This window comes from Pogona vitticeps, chromosome 4 (assembly GCF_051106095.1).
Source record: "Pogona vitticeps strain Pit_001003342236 chromosome 4, PviZW2.1, whole genome shotgun sequence".
Lineage (NCBI taxonomy): Eukaryota > Metazoa > Chordata > Lepidosauria > Squamata > Agamidae > Pogona > Pogona vitticeps.
Genome location: NC_135786.1, coordinates 107,407,164 through 107,432,389, shown reverse-complemented (window position 1 = coordinate 107,432,389; position 25,226 = coordinate 107,407,164). Strand labels below are relative to the sequence as shown.

At 42.7% G+C, this 25,226-nt stretch overlaps 1 protein-coding gene across 2 annotated transcripts in view; it reads left to right on the top strand.

Annotated features, from left to right (window-relative positions):
- CDC73 (cell division cycle 73) overlaps positions 1 to 25,226 on the top strand; it is a 196,414-nt gene that overhangs the window by 7,220 nt on the left and 163,968 nt on the right. For both annotated transcript variants that reach the window (XM_072998097.2, XM_072998098.2), the window contains exons 3-7: positions 4,012 to 4,081; positions 6,529 to 6,591; positions 6,677 to 6,729; positions 13,394 to 13,482; positions 15,101 to 15,317. In XM_072998097.2, coding sequence (XP_072854198.1) covers positions 4,012 to 4,081; positions 6,529 to 6,591; positions 6,677 to 6,729; positions 13,394 to 13,482; positions 15,101 to 15,317 — 492 coding nt within the window. The remainder of the gene's footprint in view (positions 1 to 4,011; positions 4,082 to 6,528; positions 6,592 to 6,676; positions 6,730 to 13,393; positions 13,483 to 15,100; positions 15,318 to 25,226) is intronic.

Genomic DNA, 25,226 nt, shown 5'->3' with positions numbered 1-25,226 from the left:
CTGCAACACACTGGTTCGGTTGAATACATTTGCATCAGTGCGTTGAAACATCTATGATTAGTAGCTGTTGTATTTGTGGAATGTTATATTATTTTTTAAATAAGAACCAGGAAAAAAAGGAATAAAAAATTGGGTGGAATAAAAGTATAATAATAAGGAGACATTAGTGATAGCTGTGGTGTCTCAACAGAGAGACTGGCGAGTATTTTCTGGATGCATTTAACTATTCAGAATATGTGCACAAGAGGTATGGTATGCTCTACTTTTTATATACCAGTATCTTGCAGTGGGCCACTGCAGACTTAACTCTGATTCTCTGCCAATGATATTTAGAAGTTGGGAGCCAGCTTTGTACACTACTCTCCCTACAAGTAGCCCTTCTGATTGCCAGAATTATATTAGCTCTGGTTAACATTATCACAGAACCTGAAACTAGTTGGAAGCAATGTGGGTAAAAAACATTTTTTAATTTAAATTGTCAGAAAATCCATTTTCAAAAATTTAAATCATGATTTAAATCAGTTTTATTTAAATAGTGAATTAAATAATAGTGATTTAAATCATGATTTAAATTTTTAAAAATAGATCCACACTAGTTGGAAGTGGTATTGAGGTCCTATGCTAAGCGTAATCTTCAGAGGCTTTAATCATTATTCATGATGTTTACTGATAAATTGTTGCTTGCAGCTGAGGTACCATATGTACTTTAGAAAGGAATGGTGGGAGAACATGTTGTCCTAAGGCTTATTCATAATTTCCTCATGTCAGGAAACAACCTTATACCTGTATCATGTCGTTTAAGTAGCACCCATTTTAGTGTAGCATGTGTAGCCTCCTAGATTTATTATTTTATGACCTCTCTTTTCAAACATGGCACACATCTCAATAAGATGACTTTACTGCTGTCTGCTTTCCATTCCTCAAGAAGTGCTCTGTGGGTTAGGCTTAAACTTTAAGCAGAACTGAAAGTATTTTGGATTCCCAGATTCCAGCATGTTACTTACAAGAACTTAGGAGACCAGAACTCAGAATTCTGTAGTCCACGTTCAGTTGTCTGACGATGGTGTGCATCTTCTTGATGAACTAGATGTTAGATGCAAATCTTGTTGAACTATTTCAGGTTAAGAAGGCTGGTGTACCCTTCTTAACACAGGCCCGCCTATTCAGTCTTTTTTGGCCCAGAGAGAGAGCAGTGCAATCATCTGAATAAGACAGTTACACACCTCTGCTGTTGATAAACATCTTCTTGCTAGTTTTATGTTTAGATAATTGCAACAACCTTACAGTACAATGGCACCTATCTTAGACAATAAAAGTCTATTGCTTTGTACTGTGATGGTGCTAAGCATCCTTGGCATAAGTTGGTTTAGTCTTCTAGCCCAGTGGTTCTTAACCTTTTTGAAAGAAACGCCCCCTTGAGCCATTGAGGAAGTTATCATCGCCCCCCTGTTATTTCTTATTTAATCTTATTTATTTATTTATTGTTTGTTTGTTTGTTTGTTTGTTTAAGACACTTAAATCCAATGACCCCTGAAAACAAAATTCAATTCCAAGAAAATGAAATGCCCCCAAAAAGTAACATTTAATGATTTAGTTGCAAGCGAATTTTAAGACTCAAAAAGAAATATAAAAAGGGCATAAAATGCAGGAACTAAAAATTTTAAGACAAAAAGTCTGAAACTAAATTAAGATAGGAGGAAAATATATATTCATGCACATTGTAAAAAGGCTGCAGCCATCTTCACAGGTTTGGCTTGCTCCAGCGCCCCCCTTCTGCTCCAGCGCCCCCATGCCGCCCCTTTTCGTTCTACCGCCCCCCTGAAAAATGAAATTGCCCCCTGGGGGGCATTATCGCCCAGGTTAAGAACCACTGTTCTAGCCTGTAGTATTTGCTTATTTCACTGTTTGTCTCATCCCTTGTCTTCTTTTTTTTAAAGAAAGGGAAAACTTAAAGCAACAGAGCCTAGCTAAATACTGCACTGTAAAGATTGGTGTGCTTGTGGCACTGTATCCGTCTGGAATAATCACTTCACTATAGGAGTTTAGTGAGGCATAAGAAGCAAACAGTGACTTGAGCTGTCTTTATTAAAAGAAAAATGGCAGTGGAATAATGAGAAAAGGCCTCACTGCACTTGTAACTACATATTGTTTGGCACTGAGAGCCTAAACAAGTGGAATATCTTTACAATGTTGTTTCAAGAGTGTTGCTAAGTATCTTATATTTATTTCTGTCTTCATCTCTTGCATGTAGCTCCCAATTAGCAGTTCTCTTCTCTCTGTGCTGAATTCCAGATGCATGTTTGAAAGAGAAGGGTTAAGTGTTATATCTGTTCACATATTTATACTTAAAGATACTCATTCTTAAAGCTGCTTTCCTTAGAGAAAAAGTAGATAGTAGATTTGCACCCAATATCTAGTTCATTGTTCTGTTATTAATGATGTAGGGTTCAAGCCATAACTTTGTGCAACTCAGCACGTTGTATCACTCTCTTGGTAACCCCTGATTATTGCTTGAATCAGGAGAGAATAAATGGTTCAGTTGCAGTTCAGTAATGGGCAATAATGCCTCAGCAGCTAGTGTAAACTGTCACAACAGCTTGAGAAACAGGCTGGCAGCATCCAGTAAGGTCCTGTTCCTCTGCTGTGAACTGTTGATGCTATTTTGTCACATTTGTAGAATAATTGGACCATATGGGTTACTGGCTAGGACTTGTTTTGATTCATCTGTGAAAGAGAAAAGAGGAAGGGATGATTATGAAGGGCAGAAAACAATTTTTACTGGTTGTTCCAGTAGACCACTATTTAATGATATCATTCTGCTAGGACACATGATGTTCAGCATGGAAACCCCTAATTGCTGATTGTGCGTAAGAAATGGATTCTCAGCCTAGGAGCCACCAGAATAGATGCAGTACATGCACAGGTCAAGAGCATAATATAACTTCGCTAATATCATTTCCTCTGCGATACTTATATTGGATTTAAGTTTTGATCTAGTGTACTAGCACTGCATTTTTAAAAAAATTAACAATTGTAGCATTCTAACTATTGTATATGAATAAATTGGACAAAATAGCACACTAGTGAACTGCATAATATACTGAAGCAGATAAATACTGAAATAGATGAGGAAACAAACTAGAATAGTCAGAACAGCAGGAAAGAGACTCACAACTGTGCACTATGCTATGGTTATCTGTTCATCTGCTTCTATCATAGTTTAGGTATCTTCTGAGTCTATAGGGCTATCTGTTGTTGTTTCACTGTCTCTGGAATCACTTGTCCTACTTAGTTTACATACTTTTTTTCTGATTATGCATTATTATCATTACTTAAGAGTAACAAAATGCTTATAATAGGATCAAAGACACATCCAGCTTCTTAAGTTCATGAAAATAAATATACATTGTTCTGTATGTTTATTAAAAGTGAAACAAAAATTAATCGTAGTTTTAGTTTTGGCTTTGGTTTGAGCTGCCTAGCTAAAAGGTGAATTCCAATCTTGTTACTTGATTGCTTTATTTTACACTTCTTAACTCCAGTGTTTAAAACTTATATAGGTAGTCTCTCACAAGCTTCTAGGAATAGTCAGATGAAAAATATTAGTAACATCTTTGAAAATCCTAACCATTTGTTATATTGGTTCCTATTCATTATTCGTAAAACATTTTCTGTAACAGTTATTTAGTGGGGAGGGAAAATAAATGGAAGATTTTATGTGGAAAAATTAAACATGGGGAAAGTTTTCACCCCACATCACTGCATTCAGTTTGTCCTAACAAAATAGTTACATCAAATATATGATAATGTGGTTCTGAGCCTGCTCTTAAAATCATGAAAAACTCTTTACTTTTTTGTCAATTTATGGATAATGTATGTGGAATCTATATCTGAGATAAAGGGAGATAATTTCACATCGAACTTCATATGTGCTGCTGCTATGGGTTTACACATTTTTATAACCTGTTTTGTGTTGCTCTGTATCTAAGATCAGTTTTTGATTCTTTTAAGACTGAAAACATTCCTGTTGTGAGAAGACCTGACCGAAAAGATCTCCTTGCCTATTTAAATGGAGAAAATTGTGAGTAAAGGGAGTTCAATTGTTTTGTATTTTCAGTAGATACAGGATTTTATCTCTGCCTAGAAATGCAGTTAGGAAATCAGAGATTCAGATGTGAAAGTGAAGTAGTACTAATGTATTTTTCCAAAATGAATATTGTTCTTAAATCTGACGTTTTAAGGTGTACATGCATGGTACACTTTAGTCACCCAGAATAACATTTTGTTGCAGAATCCACACAGGACTTGCAGTATAAGCAATCTGTGAAAAATTGTAAACAGTGTCTCCAACATTCAAGTATAGATCAATCTGTATAAAGTTTCTGTTTTTCAAATGGACATTTTGAAAATTTTCTGTAACCTGGAAATAACTGAGCAGTCCTTCATATGGCATGGATCCAAGTTGTATATAGCTTTATAGGTCATTATCTGTACTTTGACATGCAGAAAAGTGACAGTGAAACTGTTGTAGAAAGGAAATTACTGGCCATAATAAGTAATCTGGCTGTAGTGTTTTAGATCTCACAAAGCTTCTGAATATTTTTCAAATGGAGCTCTATGTAGACTATGCTACACTTGTTCAGCCGAGATGCAAATAAGACGTGTGGCACTCTAGCATGTCAGACATCTTTATGAATGAATATAGCTGCTTCACTAGCTTTAACTGTGTAAATGCATTCCTGGCCACCACCAGAACCTGAGCATCCAGACTCAGGGATGAATAGAGCAATGCATCCAAGCCACCTTACCCTCTAATTTTTAGCCTCATTGGGCATGGCTCCACCTCTCTCTCCACCTCTGCCTCAGGCAGCCAACCACTCTGGTGAAGAGGCAGGACAGGGAGTCTCCATGTACAACTGATGAGTGGTTGTCTGTCTGAGGAGGCAGGAAAAGAATGGCTGGGCTCCTGCCTGGATTAGAGCGCTGCTTCTAAAGAAGGACCCCAGCAGGATGCAGAGGCTGGTAAGTGGATCAGACAGCCTGAGGGGAAGGGGGATGGGGCTCAGCAACACTTGTGATGCTGTGCTCTATTGGAAACTCCCATCTCTGTACAGAGCTCCTCCATGCCCAAATTCCCATCATCCTGTCTATCACAGAAGACCAAGCCCAGAATCTGTCCTGCAGCATGTGTGTTTTTGAATACTGTTTGGGACAGGCCCTTTGTTGTTGTAAATGACATGGAACTCCCCAACCAAGAGCTTGCCCTCAGTGTGAAAGCTGAAGTTCCCTAGCACTAGAAGCTGAAATGATTCCACTGGCAACATCACCTTGACGAATTCAGGTCAGGAAGCAAGACTGTGATGCAGCAGGGCTAATCTGTTCCAGGCACCAATCTTCATTTATGCACACTCAGACCCAGTAGATTGTGGGAGAGAGCACCTATTAAGGGGGATGGAATTGTCATAAATAGCTGCAACTCCACTTTCCTGTCTCCCACTGGTCTTCCCTGATGCCGCACAGAGAAAGCTGATGGACACAACTGAGAGAGATTAACCCCGTCAGCATCATCCAGCCAGGTTCCTGTAATACAAGACATTAGTTCATTCAAAATGAGGTCTTGAATTAATGACATGTCATTCACTGACATGGTATTTAGCCCAGAGACCTGCTGCGAAGGCTGTCCAGCCTATGTGAAATGGAGGCCATCTGCATCCTCTCTCTGGTGGTGCTGCCCACTTCCATATCTTCCTTCTGCCCAGCCTAGCTTTAATGCAAAGTCCCAAGTTCACTTCATTCCCCTCTGCCTTCTGGTAACACATTCCTCCACCAGTGGGCAGGAACCTTATATTGCTGTAATTGTTACATACAAAAAAGCATGCACAGAAGCAGCAATAGAGTCTATCCTTTTTTCAAATAGGGGGACTATTTTCCCTCAATGTCCCATTGAAGTTATTCTCCACAAAATGATGATACCTTTTTGGATGTTGCTCTCTTCAGCACTGCTTCCCCGCCCACAAGGAGCTCACGTTATATCCCTGAGCTCTAAAGCAGTAATGCAAACTGGGGATAGGAGTGGATTCAGCCTTTCTGGTGCTGAAATGCTAAGTCACACAGCCTAGAAGCCTTGTCCTACAAGGAGATACAGTCATGGCTTATAGTTTTCAGGCTCTAGGGGGCAACAGGGAGCAGTAACAGCAAAGTTGGGTGACAGTCTTTCCTTTCATATGTTCTTGTGGAGCATTCTTTCCTTGCAAGGTATACTGCATGATAAAAAAAAGATAGCTAAGAACACCTCAGTAAAAAGAATGTTAACAAGAGTTATTGATTGAGGAGGTGTCCATGGAATTTATTTCAAGGTTACTTTTTTTTGCTGTAAACATACAGTAGTTGTTTAGGAAGGGGCATATTTGTAGACCACTTTAGCATAGAGAAAGTACCTTTAATGCCCCTCTCTGTTCTTTTGACTGCTTTGTATTTGTCAATTTCTTTTAAAAATTACTCATATTTTATTCTTTGTGTCTCTACTAGCAACGTCATCGAGTATAGACAGAAGTGCACCACTAGAAATAGGCCTTCAGCGATCCACTCAAGGTATAGTTTAATTATTAGATATTTTTATCTAGCACTTTGCTAAAGATGCCCATTAATGAATGTTGACTTATTTTTCTTCTCACAGTTAAAAGAGCAGCTGATGAAATATTAGCAGAAGCCAAAAAACCAAGAATAGAGGTATGTTATTATTATTTTTTGTAATCTGTTGTGGGTTGGAGTGGGTTTACTGTATTCCCTTTAGAAGATTAAGATACATTTTATTTATCCTTGTGTTCTCATAGTGCCTTCCATAGCTGTATATGTCCCATTTATATGCATATATTCTGCATTCTTGAGTTAGTGGTGATAAACAACAATATTTTGCCCCCAGGCTTGTACATAAGTTTTTTGGGTTTTTTGAATGATGTATCCCATGCCATGCTATACATTTTGGAATTTCCTTTGAAGTAGCTTACCAGGTGGCACTGGATAGGAGGTGTTACATACAGCACTGATGTTACCTGTCTGTCATGGGTTTGGAGGGAAAGTTCCATCCTATGGGGAGTGGAAGGCGGGACATCAGGAGGAGGGGCTGTACTGTATATATATGTGGAGCGTGTGTGGAGAAGTTTAGATGCTAGAGAAGAAGCAGCAGCTGGGAAGAAGAAGCTGGTGTGGGAGTCTGTGTGTCAGACAGGGTACTACTGTGTGTCAGTCAGTACCAACCTGATAGGTTCAGGTGTCTGTTGGTTAGCCAGAACTGATAGGTTCAGGGTCTGTGCTTCAAGTTAAGTGTTCTGTGTGAACCAAACTGTGTGTATGTATGAGTGAGACTAAGCCACGTTACTATATCTTATCCACTTGATCATTTTATTTTCCCTGTGTGTTGTTTTAAATAAACCTTATTCTTTTATTTGTTGAAAATCCATCCCTGGTCTGTGTGACTTCTTATAGGGAATGGTTGGTGGCAGCTTAGTTAACGTGTGGCATATCCCAGTAGGTCTGGGTTTGCCACATTGATTGGTGTCCAGCGTGTGGGATACGACTGGTCCAGTTGTCCAGTGGTACAGCAAAGCCTTGGCAAGTGTGCCCAGAGCAAGGGGGGTCTAGTCAGGGACAATCTGAGAGCGCGTAGGTAATCTTCTAGGTGTGCCTCACGGGGAGGTGCACTAGTAGAAGAACGTGTAACCTCAGATTGGGGGCTAGATTAGGGAGCTCTGAGGCAACCTGGTTTTGGCGGGAAAAAAGCTGAGGCAAAACTGTGAAATAGCAGTGAGCTAGCTTGTCTGCTGAGAGGCCCAGCAGAGGGGGGTAGACTCTAGCTCGCAACTGTTGCAAGTTAGTGCTGAAGGACAGCAGCAATCTATAGAGAAAGCTGGTTCTGAGGCAAAAAGGAAAAAAAAAAGTGGTCGCTTTATTTTGAGGCTTGACTTTTGAAAGCAGCCTGTTCTGGGGGGGGGATTATGCCCTTGACTCGAAGCCAAATGGCAGAAATGGGTGAAGTGAAAGACCCCCAGGTAGACCAAGGTTCTGAGGATGAATTTGGCTCAGTGCAGGGTGACAGCACGGGAGAACAGAACCCAGAACTCAGGAAAATACTCCTAGCCCAACAGCATGAACTGAGGGTGAGGGAAATGGAGGAAAGATTAGAGAGAGAGAGAATGGAAAAGGAGGAAAGATTAGAGAGAGAAAGAAGGCAATTTGAGATTGAGAGAATGGAAAGAGAAGAAAGATTGGAGAGAGAGAAAATGGCGTTTGAGTTAAGGAAATTGGAACTGATGAATCAGAACAATAATAACAATAGGGATTCTGAGGGAGGCCAGTTGTCTAAAGCTGACCTGAAGAAATTCCCTGTGTACCACAAGGGAGATTGTCCTGAGGTGTTCTTTTCCTTAGTGGAAAGAGCGTTTGTGGACTTCTCAGTGAGGGAAACTGAGAAGATGACCATTATGCGATCTTTAATCAGTGGTAGCCTGGCCGAAGTCTATTCAGAGATGCCAGAGGAACTGATGAAAGATTTTGCAGAGTTTAAAAAACTGGTGTTTGCAAGACATGGGATAAATGCGGAACAGCTGAGGCAAAGATTCAGGTCAATCACCAAGAAACCAGAGCAGACTTTTACCCAAGTGGGGGCCCAATTGGTGAGGCTGCTAGAGAAATGGCTATCTCAGGAGGGGACAGAGACCTTTCAGCAGCTCAAAGACTTGATAGCGCTGGAACAGTTCTATTCAGTCCTGCATGGGGAACTGAAATTCCAGGTGAGGGAAAGGAAACCGAAATCTGTGGCAGAAGCAGCCGAGATCGCAGATTTTATTTCCCAAATAAGAAAGCCCTTGGGTGAGGGGAAATCGATGGGGAAACCTAAAGAAACCTACCGCAAGTACTCTCAGGGACCAGGGAAAAGCCAGCAAGGGGGAGGGGCCCATGGTGAAGGGAAGCCCTCAGACATGAAACCAAGACCTCAGATTTTGGAGGGAAAACCAAAACAAGATGAAAAAGACTCAAAATATAGCAGAAAATGTTATTTCTGTCAGGGAAAGGGCCATCTAATCTCAGAGTGTGAGAAATTAAAGCAGCTAAAAGGAATTGTGCCTCAGGATTCGAGTGGAACCAAGCCAAAAGCTGTGTTCTGTGTCCAGAAAGAGCAAGGCTCATTGTCACTGAGGGAGCCTGTTGCCATGGCTACTCAATCTGGAACAGTTACATCTGCTGATCAGGCTGAGGAAAATGGTCCTCTTGTGGAGGTCAAGCGATGCTTGCTCGTGAGAACAGATTCTCAGTTGTTTGAAACAGCAGGGGTGGACGTAGGAATACTTGACCATCAGTATCGGGGGCTGCGGGACACTTGTTCCCAGGTGACCCTGTGCCATCCAGATATTATTCCTAGGGAGTATGTAATCCCAAATGAGAGCATGAAGGTGGCAGGGATTGAGGGGCAGGTGATCTCACTGCCAGTAGCAGAGATACCTGTGAACTTTCAAGGCTGGAGGGGAGTTTGGCGGCTAGCGATTTCATCGACTCTGCCAGCAGCCGTGCTCGTGGGAAATGACCTGGCTGAACATGCGAAACGGGTGCTAGTGATTACACGTTCACAAGCCACCACGGGGACAGTTCAGGGGGGTAATGATGAGCCAGGAGACGGAAGCAGAGGGGAGTTCAGAAGCTGTGGTGGAAACTTTAACCACAGACAGCCGATTTGGCCAAGAGCAAAAGGCAGACGCCACTCTCCAAAAGTGTTTTGAACAGGTGACTGACGCCCAGCTAACACCTGAAACCCCAGTGAGATTTCTAGAGAAAAAGGGGATTTTGTATAGAGAGACCCTGAGGAATATCTCAAAAGGGGGAGACAGGATCCGAAGTCAGCTAGTGGTACCTGAAAAGTATCGCCCCATGATCTTACAAAGGGGGCACTCTGACATGTTTGCTGCGCACTTAGGGGTGAACAAAACACAGCAGAGAATCACACAGAATTTTTACTGGCCTGACATAGGGAAGCAGATCAGGGAGTTCTGTAAACAATGTGATGTGTGTCAAAGGCAGGGGAATAGCCGCGACAGGACCAAAGCAAAGTTGTGCCCTTTGCCTGTGATTGACACTCCGTTCAAATGCATAGGGGTGGATATTGTGGGACCTTTGCCCAAGGCCACAAAGAGGGGGAACAGGTTCATTCTCACCATTGTGGACCATGCCACGAGGTACCCTGAAGCCATTCCCTTGACTAACATTGAAACTAACACAGTGGCAGATGCCTTGGTGGGGTATATGTCCAGGATGGGATTTGCCTCAGAAATAATCACAGATTTGGGCACATCGTTCACATCGAAGCTCATGAAACGCTTATGGCAAATCTGTGGAATTAAACACAAGGAAACCACTGCCTATCACCCTGAAAGTAATGGGTTAACTGAGAAGTTCAATGGGACTCTAATGCGCATGATTAGGGCTTACTTGGCAGAGAATCCAAACAATTGGGACCAGAAGCTGCAATCCCTTTTGTTTGCTTATCGATCAGTGCCACAAGCCAGTATCGGGTTCAGTCCATTTGAACTTTTATTTGGGAGAAGGGTGAAAGGGCCCCTTGATTTGATCAAACAAAATTGGGAGCAGATCACCCAGGATGACCCACAAGACGTTGTGACATACATTGACTCTTTAAGGAATGACCTAAGGAGAAACCTAGAGCTAGCAGCAGAGACCCTGCAAGCTCAAAAGGTCAGAAAGAAAGCCTGGGGTGTCCAGAGAGCCGGGGAGAGGCGCTTTGACCCAGGGGAGGAAGTGCTTTGGCCCAGGCCCTGCAAAGAGAACAAACTGCACCTGGGTAGCCCAGAAATAAAATACTTGGGTCACATAGTAGGGGGAGGAGTGATAAAACCCCTCGAGGCCAAGATAGAAGCAGTTCGTGATTGGCCTAGACCCAACACCAAGAGAAAAGTCAAATCATTTCTTGGGTTGGTGGGCTACTACAGAAAGTTCATCCCGAGGTTTAGCGAGATTGCGGCTCCGCTGACCGATCTGACGAGGAAGAAGGCTGATGACCGCATCCCGTTGACCAGCGACTGTGAGGAGGCGTTCCAGAGGTTGAAGCAGGCACTCATCAACTATCCAGTGCTGCGTGCTCCAGACTTCGACCGGGAGTTCATCATCTACACCGATGCGTCTAACAGCGGGGTAGGAGCAGTTCTTTGCCAGGAGGATGAGAATGGTGACCAGCATCCAGTGTCCTACCTGAGTAGGAAACTCCAGAAAGGTGAGAGACATTTGGCAACCGTGGAGAAGGAGTGTCTGGCAATAGTCTACGCGATTCAGAAGGCCAAGCCTTACATCTGGGGAAGACATTTTGTTCTGTGCACGGACCATTCACCACTGCAATGGTTAAAGACAATGAAAACCCACAATAGTAAACTTATGAGGTGGGCTTTAAACCTGCAAGACTATGACTTTGAAGTGAAGGTGGTCAGAGGGTCAGTGAACTGTGTTGCTGACGCCTTGTCAAGAAGACCTGAAGAATGAAGATGGCGAAAGAAACATGGACTATGTATATATGTTGGTGACCAAAGGTTAAATGTACCTGTTTTTTTTTTTGAATTTGGTTTGTATGAATAAAGGTAAATTGATGTATTGTAAATGGTAAATGTTTAACTTAGAGTGTAAGTATAAGTAAGTATGATATTGTATGTATTACTGTTTTTGTGTGTTTTATCCAGGTTGTTTTTTGGTGAAAAGCACCTTAGCTTTCCCCCTACAAAACAACTTATAAAGAGGGGAGGTGTTACATACAGCACTGATGTTACCTGTCTGTCATGGGTTTGGAGGGAAAGTTCCATCCTATGGGGAGTGGAAGGCGGGACATCAGGAGGAGGGGCTGTACTGTATATATATGTGGAGCGTGTGTGGAGAAGTTTAGATGCTAGAGAAGAAGCAGCAGCTGGGAAGAAGAAGCTGGTGTGGGAGTCTGTGTGTCAGACAGGGTACTACTGTGTGTCAGTCAGTACCAACCTGATAGGTTCAGGTGTCTGTTGGTTAGCCAGAACTGATAGGTTCAGGGTCTGTGCTTCAAGTTAAGTGTTCTGTGTGAACCAAACTGTGTGTATGTATGAGTGAGACTAAGCCACGTTACTATATCTTATCCACTTGATCATTTTATTTTCCCTGTGTGTTGTTTTAAATAAACCTTATTCTTTTATTTGTTGAAAATCCATCCCTGGTCTGTGTGACTTCTTATAGGGAATGGTTGGTGGCAGCTTAGTTAACGTGTGGCATATCCCAGTAGGTCTGGGTTTGCCACAGGAGGATGCAGCTGGATAGGAGGATGCAGAAACTAAATTTTAAAGTTTGCTTAATCTTATGAAATTAGTTTTTTCTTCCACATAATACTTTGCGTACGGGGTGTTTTACATAAGACTTATGAGAGTCTTATGTAAAACACCCTTAAAGAAAGGTCACGAGTGAGTTATACACTATGTCAAGGAGAGTACATTAAGAGCTTTTTAAGCAGTGTTTTGACAGAGTTATACCTTAGACCAGTGGGTCTCAACCTTTTTGACACCAGGGACCGGCTTAGTTGAAGATCATTCTCCCAAGGACCAGGGGGGTGGCATCTGTCTGTCTGTCTGTCTGTCTGTCTGTCTGTCTGTCTGTCTGTCCGTGTGTGTGTGTGTGTGTGTGTGTGTGTGTGTGTGTGTGTGTGTGTGTGTGCGCGCACGCACACACATACATGCAGGACTGTCCGTGCGGGTGGGTGGGAGTAAACACATGCACACATACGCATATATACGCAAATTCCTTCGGCCCTCGAAAACATGTCTTGGTGGCCCGGACCTTCCAAGACAACAGACCAGGACCAGTCCACAGCCCGGGAGGTTGGGGACCCCTGCCTTAGACCATTGGTTTGTAATTTTGGTTAACCCAGGCGTTCTTGGACTGCAATTCCCGGAAGCCTTCACCACCAACTGTGTTGGTTATTCAAGGTTGGGAACCATTGCCTTAGACGTTAAACTGAACTTATATTATCAAATGGTTCAAGTAAAACTATATGGTTTGGACAGGTGTAGTGAAAAAACATGTGAGGGACAACTTGTGCCCGAACAATTTAGTTTCACTGGCTGTTGGACCTTAATTATATATCCCTATGGGAAATAAAGGTAGGGAATTATGAAGTGCTATAGTTTTGCCATCCTAAGTGTCTATATACCATGGTCTAAGTTTTGAACTGTATAGGAGGGAAGAATCTAATGTATTTTAAAATTATTGTTACATGTGGTAGCATAATTGGTGGCACAATGTACTGCTTTCTTTGGCTAATGTTATGTTATACCTTGTGGATTCAGTCCATGGTCTTCTAACGAACTGTTGTTCTCACTAGGATGAAGAATGTGTACGTCTTGACAAGGAACGGCTGGCAGCACGGCTGGAGGGTCATAAGGAAGGCATTGTGCAAACAGAGCAGATCAGGCAAGTCTAGCTTCTTTGATATATTGCTAGTTTAAAAATTGAGAACATGTTTTCAATAGACAGGCCTTCATAGGATTTATCTTGCCAGAAATGACTATTTGTTGAAAATCTCTATCCCTGTAATGATGGTAGAGGAATAATATGAAATTCATTTGGAGAAGTTTCTTGAAAATATTGAAAAAATTGGATTTTTAGAATGTATGTGTTTATAAACTTGCTAGGGCAATGCCAGTTGGTGAGCATATAAGCATTTTAAATAAAATAAAAATGTGTTGAAAAGCCATGTGAATGTTAGATATGGTGCATGAAAACCTTGATGTTTTCAAATTTGCTGTTGCTGGATGTGCAGCCTGTTCCTATAGGCCTGAATTGAACATAATGCTGTAATTTCTTTTTTTTTTTACTGATGAAAATTATTCACACAAATTAGTATATGATTGCAGCCTGTCATGTAATTGCTGTGTCGCAGGGAGTTTTGGTTGTCTTGTTCAGCTAACCTTCTCAACTTTAGTTGTGCACTTGTCTTTCTGAAGCAGACACAAGGTAAACAGAAAGAATTTAAAATATATTCTTTGGTAATGATAATTTTAATTAAAGCAGCACTAGATAGTTGTTGTGGGTTTTTTGGGCTCTTTGGTTGTGTTCTGAAGGTTGCTGTTCCTAACGTTTTGCCAGTCTCTGTGGCCGGCATCTTCAGAGGACAGGAATAGCAGAGCAGCACAACCATTAGATCCCAGCCATGAAAGCCTTCGCGAATACACAGCACTAGATAACTTGCAGTTAGAAAGAAGTAATTGTAGGATCCTGGTCAAGGTGTATAAATTAGAGCTTAACTGCAATACAGGGTGCTTAGATGTCACCTTACCATCAGTTTTGCGAGAGGCATTGTGCATGGGGTAATAGTGCAGAGGACAGGAGTGGGGCTGTATTGGTCTTTCGGGCAGGCTGCTGCCTCTCGCAAGTGGGAAGGACTAGCTGCTGCCTTGCAACAAGCCCAAGCCTCCAGCAGTACTTTCTCTAAAAACCTAGTTATCCACTAAATGCATTACGTGCGATACTGGCTTTCTCTTTGTTCTTAAAAATATGCAATGCAGCTGAAGATCCTCATCCAGTTCAGGAACAGGAGTAAGTACGTGCTCAACAGAAAAGTTGGAGAGCAGCCAGGGTTGTGGGTGGTCCACACAACAGTGAATGAAAGTTGGAGAACATTTTTAATGGGGGGATGTAACAGATTTGAGCTTTCATGAAGTCCAAAGGCTCTGGCAAATGCTCACAGTGCCATCCTAAAACGAGTAGAATGGTTATAAATTAAATTTATCTTTTGCTTTGTCTCTAAATATTGACAGTTTGATATTTACTGGAGAACTAAGCATGATTTTTCAACCTTGCAGAGTCTTTGTAGTTTACCATAGAAACATTCATTTTGCATTGTTGTGTGACCAAATGGTGGCGCTGGCCACATGACCATGGAAACTGCCTACTGACAAACTCTGGCTCTACTGCTTGGAGACAGGGATGAGCACTGCCCTCTAGAGTCCGACACGACTGGACTAAATGTCAAGGGTAGCCAAATGGTGATTTGTAACATTGCTCAATCTTCTAACGCATTCTTTTCTAGATCCTTATCTGAAGCCATGTCTGTGGAAAAGATTGCTGCTATCAAAGCCAAAATTATGGCCAAGAAAAGGTCTACTATTAAAACTGATTTGGATGATGACATAACTGCCCTTAAACAACGAAGTTTTGTTGATGCAGAGGTTGATGTAACTAGAGACATTGTCAGCAGGGAAAGAGTGTGGAGGACAAGAACTACTATTTTACAAAGCACAGGCAAGGTAAGACCTTCTTTTATCTAATTCATGTCCAGTAAGCAAGTTAATGCACTGTCTACTTTAATTACTTTAGAGTTTGACAGGAACAGTGCTAACATATATACCATAGCACATATAAGAGCGTTCTCCTTTGTATGTATCCTTAAAAATAGGTATTCCCATGTTCAGTGCAGCTTATCCTAGAAAATGTGTGCAACTTTGCAGCTTTATGACTTTTAGTATTCACCCTTGCTTATTGATCACCTGTGACTTGGTATTTTTTTATTATTTATTTACTAATGAAACTAGTGAATTTTCCATTGGTTGGAAATAGTCCTTGGTTTCCTACATTAATTTATGCAGTGGTAAGAGTTGTGTATATGAAGCCCACCCTGTCTAAGTTAAGCCATATCTATTTAGACCTGTAGCTACATATCCTGTCCTGGTGGACCTTGCGTTCCCCTGAGGAAGGTGTATGTTGCCTTAGTATTTTGGAGCGGGCTGTCACAGAGCAGTAAGACAGGGATGGTTCAGTAACTGTTCCACAGACTATTTCTGCCTATCACCAGTGTAAAATTATGCACTAGTTAGAAAGTCTGCCACCTACGTATTGAACATGATTCTGCAGATATGGAACACAGACACTTATTTAAATATACTAAAAATAATTTATTACTTAATTTATTACTTTACATAACCAAGTTAAAAGATGCATGGACTTCATTAGTGCCCCTTCAGTATTCATGCTAAGTTCCAAGTATCTATGATTCATGGTCTTGATGTTTTCCTCTGGAACACAGACAACACACACTCTTTTTTTGTAGATTTACATTCATGGCCGAAAATATCATCTGTCCATAGTCGGTTCTCCCAGAAGGATTGTGGTTTTGTCACATAGGTTTTGGTATGCTCCAATTGTACTTTTTTATGCCTTTGTGTTAGCAGTGGTGTCCTCCTAGGTCTCCGACCATAGCGTCCCTTTTCATTCAGATGGTAACAGTGCGAGTTGACACTATTGTACCCTGTGTCTGCAGCTCAACTCGAATTTGTTGAGAAGTTCTGTATCCACCATTTGAACAATGGTGGATACCACTGGACAACTGGAATCAATCTTTGTCACATTCTCCTGTTCCAAAGCCACTTTTCAGTTCAAGCAACTCTTTATGAAGGTTCCTGGCACCATCATGTGGATTATGCAGTTATTCAAAGTTCTAGGTAGGCAGCACAATAGGAAGTTATCAGAAATGTAACTTCTGTGGAATCAGTCCTTCCCCTATTCTTTCTAGCTACTCTTTAATTTTGTTGTTGTTGTTTAGTCGTGTCCGACTCTTCATGACCCCATGGACCAGAGCACGCCAGGCCCTCCTGTTTTCCACTGCCTCCTGGAGTTGGGTCAAATTCATGTTGGTCGCTTCAATGACACTGTCCAACCATGTCGTCCTCTCCTCCTGCCTTAACACTTTCCCAACATCAGGGTCTTTTCCAGGGAGTCTTCTCTTCTCACAAGACGGCCAAAGTACATATTGGAGCCTCAGCTTCAGGATCTGTCCTTCCAGTGAGCACTCAGGGTTGATTTCCTTTAGAATGGATAGGTTTGATCTCCTTGCAGTCCAGGGGACTCTCAAAGATCCTCCTCCAGCACCACAATTCAAAAGCATCAATTCTTCGGCAGTCAGCTTTCTTTATGGTCTAGCTATCACTAGAGGAAAAACCACAGCTTTGACTATTCAGACTTCGGTTGGCAAGTCTTCCACACTTTCTGCCATCAGAGTGGTATCATCTGCATATCTGAGGTTGTTGATATTTCTTACGGAAATCTTAATTCCGGCTCGGGATTCCTCCAGTCCTGCCTTTCGCATGATGTATTCTGCATATAAGTTAAATAAGCCAGGGAACAATATACAGCCTTGTTGTACTCCTTTCCCAATTTTGAACCAATCAATTGTTCCATATCCAGTTCTAACTGTTGCTTCCTGTCCCTTGTATAAGTTTCTCAGGAGATAGATAAGGTGATCAGGCACTCCCATTTCTTTAAGGACTTGCCATAGTTTGCTGTGGTCCACACAGTCAAAGGCTTTTGCATAGTCAATGAAGCAGAAGTAGATGTTTTTCTGGAACTCTCTGGCTTTCTCCATAATCCAGTGCACATTAGCAATTTGGTCTCTAGTTCCTCTGCCCCTTCGAATCCAGCTTGTACTTCTGGGAGTTCTCAGTCCATATACTGCTGAAGCCTACCTTGTAGGATTCTGAGCATCACCTTGCTAGCGTGTGAAATGAGTGCAATTGTACGGTAGTTGGAGCATTCTTTGGCACTCCCCTTCTTTGGGATTGGGATGTAGACTGATCTTTTCCAGTCTTCTGGCCACTCCAGAGTTTTCCAGACTTGCTGGAATATTGAATGTAGCACCTTAACATTGTCATCTTTTAAGATTTTAAATAGTTCCACTGGAATGCCATCACCTCCACTGGCCTTGTTGTTAGACAAGCTTTTCAAGGTCCACTTGACTTCACTCTCCAAGATGTCTGGCTCAAGGTCAGGGACATCCAAATCTTTCAGGTATAATTCCTCTGTGTATTCTTGCCACCTCTTCTTGATGTCTTCTGCTTCTGTTAGGTCCCTCCTATTTTTATCCTTTATCATGTTTATCTTTGCACAAAATGTTCCTTTAATATATCCGATTTTCCTGAACAAATCTCTGGTTTTTCCATTTCTAATATTTTCCTCTGTTTCTTTGCACTGTTCATTTAAGAAGGCTCTATTGTCTCTCCTTGCTATTCTTTGGAAGTCTGCATTCAATTTTCTGTAAGTTTCCCTATCTCCTTTGCATTTTGTTTCTCTTCTCTTCTCTACTATTTGTCTTGTTTTTGCTGACTGTATAGAGTTTCTCCATCATTGGCTGCAGAGAATATAATCAATCTGATTTTGGTATTGCCCATCTGGTGATTTCCATGTGTAGAGTCACCTCTTGTGTTGTTGAAAAAGAGTGTTTGTAATGATCAGCTTGTTCGCTTGACAAAACTTTGTTAGCCTTTGCCCTGCTTCATTTTGAACTCCAAGGCCAAACCTACCTGTTGTTCCTTTTATCTCTTGACTCCCTACTTTAGCATTCCAATCCCTTAGAATGAGAACAACTTTCTTTGGTCTTAGTTCTAGAAGGTGTTGTAAATCTTCATAGAATTGGTCAATTCCAGTCTCCTCAGCATTGGTGGTTGGTGCATAAACTTGGATTATTGTGATGTTGAAAGGTCTGCCTTGGATTCATATTAAAATCATTCTATCATTTTTTATTTGGGCTATCTCTCTTTAATTTAGGGTAGGATAAAGTGGAGACCAGAGATTATGTAATAGCATGTATGGTTTCAACAGACAAACAAAAAACCTGGGTGTGTGAAATCAGTGTACTATTGGAGTTTTTCTGCACTTTCCACCGTTGCCTGAATATCAGTTCCCAAGGTTCCCCAGTGCTCCAAACTAGATTATGAGAGGACAATGAGGGTCAGTGGAAGAATTGCCCCCTATGTGTTTTGAATGAAGAAATATTTCTGCCACAAAAGGATTACCGCACACCCCCATGTGATACTGAATAAATAATTCTGCCTTCAAAATTTTACCTCCACAATTGTATAAAGATTCTAGCTCATTTTGCCTTTCATATGGTATTTGGGAGGAGAAGATAGAAGCTGGTAGCACCTATAACTGTGCAACTATAAAACCAGTATATAGCATTCTATTGTGTTTGTTTCTAATTTGGTGAAGAACCAGCCCTGGCTGGAATGATGCGGATGGCAAAAGGCTAAACTTTTAATGACAGACCACTACACACTGGGGAGAGTTTTTAGCACCGCCTCCCATGTTTTCACTGTTAGTAAATAAATGACTGCCATTCTGTTCTTTAGGAGATGCTGATCTTCTGTTTCAGTGGAAATGTTTGTCCACTGCCCTTGATAGTTAACAGAATTGCAGCAGGGTCAATAGTGTCTCTCTTCTCTAACGATATCAAGGTTGTGAAAAGGTGACAGTAGTTTCCAAACCTTGAGTACATCCCTTTCAGTGTTCCTGTGCAGCCTGGATCTTGAGACCTTGTTTGCAGTGTTTTGAAGTCCTGGTTAAGAGGTACCCTGTTTTAATCTTCCCTCTGTATTGGGTGACTATACAGTACTGAGAGACTTCAAGCTTGCTTGGTATGTGCTGTGGAAAGCTTGCTATGAGAAGGGGAGTATGTCTGAATTTCTGAAATTGGATCCTGATTTTACTGTGGGTAGTAGCCAGTGTTAAAATTTGTACCAGATCTATAACTACAAGTTGATTGTGAACTTCTGCCCTTCTGAGTATTTCCTCAACAGATAATTGAGGAAATGGGAGAGAATGATAAGTTATAAAGATGGCCATAAAAATAAAAAGGACTGTGTAGTTTGTGCTCTGATTACAATTTTGTCCCTGTTGCTTTAATCCTTCATTGGACTTAAATTTTTTTCTTCTCCCATCAGTGTATTATCTTTCTAGTAATCCAAAATCATTTGCAAACTCCCTAGTTTAGATAAACCTCTGTAAGTCAATTAATTTGCATAACTTCACTATAAGATACAAATGTATTCATCCCAGTTTGCACACAGTCCATATCCCAGTTATTTTTGTATACAGTGGGGTCTAAACTTAAGTAATTAATCCGTATTGGAAGGCGGTCTGTAGGTCGAAAAGTTCGCAGGTCGAATCTGCATTTCCCATAGGAATGCATTGAAAACCATTTAATCCGTATCTGCTTTTTTCCGTCCATAGAAACTAATAGGAAGCTGCTATTCTGCATTCTACCACTAGAGGGGGATATTTTTAAACCATTTTCTTAGGTCAAGAAAAATTCAGGAAAGGACAGGGGGGAGGCAGGGAACAGTTTTAAAAGCACGTTTGAAATTGTTTTTTCACTTTGAAGCACCGTTTCAGCCAAGACAAGCCAAGACAAGGGGGAAAAGGGGGAGCAAAGGAGGGAGGGAACACATTTTAAGCCAAGCACCTTTCAACAACAGAACACCTTGAAAAGCACTTTTCAAACAAGCCAAGCCAAGCACCTTTTGGGGAAAAGGGGGGGAAGCAAAGGAGGGAGGGAACTTTAACCCCCCTACACACAGCAAGACACAGAATCCAGCAACTATTCCTCCAGCACAAAAATGCCTGCCTTCCAGAACAAACACCACATCTCTCTCTGCCTAGAAAAGTCCTCCCAGTCTCAGTCCTTCCTCCCCACTCCCTCGTGCCAGTCTCTCCTACCTTTGAGCTGGTCTCTTGTTGCAGTTTGGACCTGATTTGCCGGGGGGACTTTGCTCCAGCACTCGGTGGTGGCGGCGGCCAGATTCCTTGCCCGGGTGCAGGTGAGGGGGAGAGAGGAGAGGGCAGGGGAGGGGAGGAAAGTCAGGCAAGGCATGGGTGGGCATGGAGGGAAAGGGGCTCCCTGATGCAGCGATAGAGGGAGGGGAAGCAGCCACAAAAGACCTGACCTACCCTCCTCCTCCTCCTCCCAGGGGACTCCCGGGAGGAGGGAGTCCGAGCATGGCTGTGATCGCGTGGCTTGGCTCCCTGTAGCAGCGGCGGCCAGATTCCTTGCCCGGGTGCAGGTGAGGGGGAGAGAGGAGATGGCAGGGGAGGCATGGGTGGGCATGGAGGGAAAGGGGCTCCCTGTAAAGAGGCAACGATGGAGGGAGGGGAAGCAGTCATGAGGGACCTGACCTACCCTCCTCCTCCCAGGGGACTTTGCTTCTCCTCCTGGGAGTCTGAGCATGGCTGAGATCGCGCGGCTCGGCTCCCTGCAGGCGGCGGCAGGGGAGACCTCCGAGATACCTTCCAGGGCTTCTCCGCCGCCATGGGAGGCATCTTGGAGGTCCCCCTCCACCGCCAATAGTGGCTCCAAAGCACTATTGGCGGTGGGGGGGACCTCCAAGATGCCTCCCATGGTGGCGGAGAAGCCCTGGAATGCATCCAGAGGCACGACCTATGGCCTACGGCCTGGAAGGGGGAGGTGGGGAAAGCGCCAAATTTCTCTGGCCGCAAGTCGAAGTGGAATTTTGCAGCTGGAGAATTCCGTAAGTCGAAAAGTTCGTAAGTGGAGCCTGACGTAAGTCGAGACTCCACTGTATAGATTGCTTTACCCTGAACATACAGGAATTGGCAGTTGTATATTAAAAAAATGATTGGTAGTCTTTCCTACAGGAGCATGTTTTTCATTTTATTGTATTTTTCAGTATCTCAAGGATCTTGAGTACAGTGGGGTCTCTACTTAAGAACTTAATCCGTATTGGAAGGTGGTTCTCAAGTTGAAAAGTTCTTATGTTGAATCTGCATTTCCCATAGGAATGCATTGAAAACCATTTAATCCGTATCTGCTCTTTTCCGTCCATAGAAACTACAGTGGAACCTCTACTTAAGAACTTAATCGGTTTTGGAATGGTGTTCTTAAGTTGAAACGTTCTTAAGTTGAAGCAAAATTTCCCATAGGAATGGACTGAAAACCAATTAATCCGTTCTGGCTGTTTTTTTGTTATGTAGAGGTGCGTTCGTACATTGAAGCATTAGTTCCCGTAGGAACTAATGCAAAGCTGGTTAATACGTACTCTACCACTAGGGGGAGAATTTTTTTTTAACCTAAGATGACCTAAGGTTAAAAAAAGAGCAGGAAAGGTTTTTTTCCTGTTCTTATCTTGGATTTCTGTTCTCAAGTAGAAGCAAAATTTAGCAAATGGAGCTGTTCTTACGTAAGTTGGATTGTTCTTAAGTAGGGACGTTCTTAAGTAGAGACCCCACTGTATTACTAATATTTCTCCTTCTTACTTCGTCAGAATCATCTTTATTTTGTGACGGTTGTGATGGATAGTTGATCTGTAGTTTGAGATTGCCAGTGGGGTAGCCCCATAGTCTTAACACTTGCCTAGGGTTCCTGCCTGTCTATTCCTTCTGCCCAATTCCCGCTGCTTCAGCACTACTTCGTGTTTGTTTGTCCCTACAAAAATTTCAGTATAGCTGATGAGTTTTATTTTTTCTACTCTTGACAGCAAATTTCATACCCTTCCAACCTGCCAGCACCGCCTACTATAGACAAAATCTAATAGGTGGGCCCTATCATGAGACTGAGGGGAAGGGGCAAATCTTAGTGCTCTGGAGAGTTCTCACTGCTTTTTAGAGCCATCTGCCTCCTGAATGTGTGGTTGTGATGTACAAGATTGGAGGGAGAAGTGCATGTATTATCCTGTTGCTAAACCCCACCTCATATATAGAAGCACAGAAAAAAAATCTCTCATTAGAGCAAATCATTTCAGCTCCTGCCTTCCTAGGTGGCAGGTATAGAACTTAGAGAGCACAGTATTCCAAAACAGATGAATGATGCCACGTGTTGTCTTCCAGGTTCAGGCTATGAGGTCTTAAGATAGCCTATATGAAGATCCAGAAGTTGTTTCTCTTTTCTAATATCAAGAAAAAGTCAAATTTTGAGTCAATCTAGCAATATCGTACAATTTCGTTGTATGGTATACTGTGTATATACTTACAATGACAATAAAATTTTATTATTATTATTATTATTATTATTATTATTATTATTATTATTATTATTATTATTATTATTATTATTATTATTATTATTATTATTATTATTATTAATATAGTATCGTCCTTGCCATCATGAAAACGTGGAAGTAAGAAATGTGTGTGAAAATGTGTGCTAAATAGCACCTGTGCTTAGAACCAAGGAAATACAGTACAGTGGTGCCTTGCTTAACGAGCGCCTCGCTGAGCGATGAAATCGCTTAACGAGGCGCTCTGGGCCATCGCTGGAGCATTCGCTCAGCGATGGCCCCTATGGGGATTTTTCGCTTTGCGATATTCGCTAAGCGTTTCACTTAGTGAATATCGCATAACGAAGCCGGGAGAACAGCTGATCGGCGGTTCCAAAATGGCCGCCGGAAGGTCCGCGCCGCATTTTCGCGCCCTGCCCTCGCTTACCGAGGGCGCGAAAATGGCGGCGCTATGGAAGAACATCGCTTAACAGTGAGTTTTAAAGCTATAGGAATGCATTGAACAAAGTTCAATGCGTTTCTATGGCTTTTTTATTCCCGTTTAGCGATGTTTTCGCATAGCGAAGGTTAATCTGGAATGGATTAACCTCGCTATGCGAGGCACCACTGTATAAGGAGGTCACTTCCTGTCCTGGTGCAACTTTTGGTACTAAATCTAATCTAGGTTCAAAAACTTGTTTCTGAAAAGCATGCAGAAATACTGACTGATATCTTTTTGTTGTATGAATTTACACTGTGTGAACTGGATGACATCATCATCTGGTGATAGGACATTTTTAATTTTTTGAAAAAATTAAAAATACCCATCTTCCACTTCAGATTATGAGGCTTCCTTCTTTCCTTTCTCCTTGGGAAGCCTTTGGGATACTTGAGATGGGTGGAGGGAGAAATCTTTTAAATAACAGAAGATTGCTATTGGAAATAAGAGGATTAAAACTAGGATGGATGGATGCAAGGTGCAGCTCCTATATACACTTACATATAGTTTTTGCCAGATGTTTTTAGGTAATCAAATATATCTGTGATTTAAATGAGCTTTAAATGTCTCATAGAATCTGTTGATAAAACAGACAGTCTCAGATGGTCTTGCATGCAATCCTAGGGGAAGAGACATTGTGTGGGAGGTGTGTCTCAGGTGAAATATGCAGGCAGCCTTTGGTAAAAGGAATTACCGTATTTTTCGCTCCATAAGACGCACCTCTCCGTAAGACACACCAAATTTTTAGGAGAAGAAAACAGGAAAAAAATCTGTTTTCTTCTCCTAAACATTGGTGAGCCTTATGGAGAGGTCCGTCTTATGGAACACAACCTAGGACCATTTGGAGGCTCACCCAGCCCCCCCTGAAGGCCAGATGGGGCAAAATCACCACCTTCTGGGGCTCTTTTGAGGCTTGGAAAGCTTCAGAAGAGCCCCAGAGGTTGGCAATTTCGCCCCCTCTAGCCTGTTGGGGGGCAGGGTGAGCCTCCAAAGGGTCCTAGAGTGTGTTCCAGGACCCTTTAGAGACTCACCCTGCCCCCCGGGGGTCAGAGGGGCCAAAATTGCCACCTTCTGGAGCTCTTTTAAGGCTTGGGAAGTTTCAGAAGAGCCTCAGAAAATGGTAATTTCGCCCGCTCTAGACTGGCGGGGGGGGGGAAGTGTGAGCCTCCAAAGGGTCCTAGAGTGTGTTCCAGGACCCTTTAGAGACTCACCCTGTCCCCCCGGGGGCCAGAGGGGTCAAAATCGCCACCTTCTGGGGCTCTTTTAAGGCTTGGGAAGCTTCAAAAGAGCCCCAGAAGGTGGCGATTTTGCCCCCCCTGGACCCGTGGGGGAAGCATGGCAAGGGGCCAAGGGAGCCTTCCAGACCCTTGTCACACTCCCCCCACGGGGCCAGCGCAGGCGAAATAGCGATCTTCCAGGACTTTTTGAGAAGCTTTCAAGCCTCTCAAAAGGTCCTGGGAGCTGGCAATTTTGCCCCCCCTGGACCCGTGGGGGGGTGGGGGAAGCGTGGCAAGGGTCCAAGGGAGCCTTCCAGACCCTTGCCACACTCTCCCCACCCCCCCCATGGGGCCAGCGCGGGCAAAATAGCGACCTTCCAGGATCTTCTGAGAGGCTTTCAAGCCTCTCAAAAGGTCCTGGAAGGTCGCTATTTCACCCGTGCTGGCCCCGGGGGGGGGGAGCATCGCAAGGGTCCTGGAAGGCTCCCTCGGACCCTTGCGATGCTCCCCCCCACGGGGCCAGTGGGGGCGAAGTCACCACCTTCGCACCATAAGACTCACAGACTTTCTACCCCCCCTTTGGAGAGAAAAAAAGTGTGTCTTATGGTGCAAAAAATACGGTATGTTATGATATGAGCAAGAAAAGGGATACATAATCTAGCATTCATGACCATAAAACAA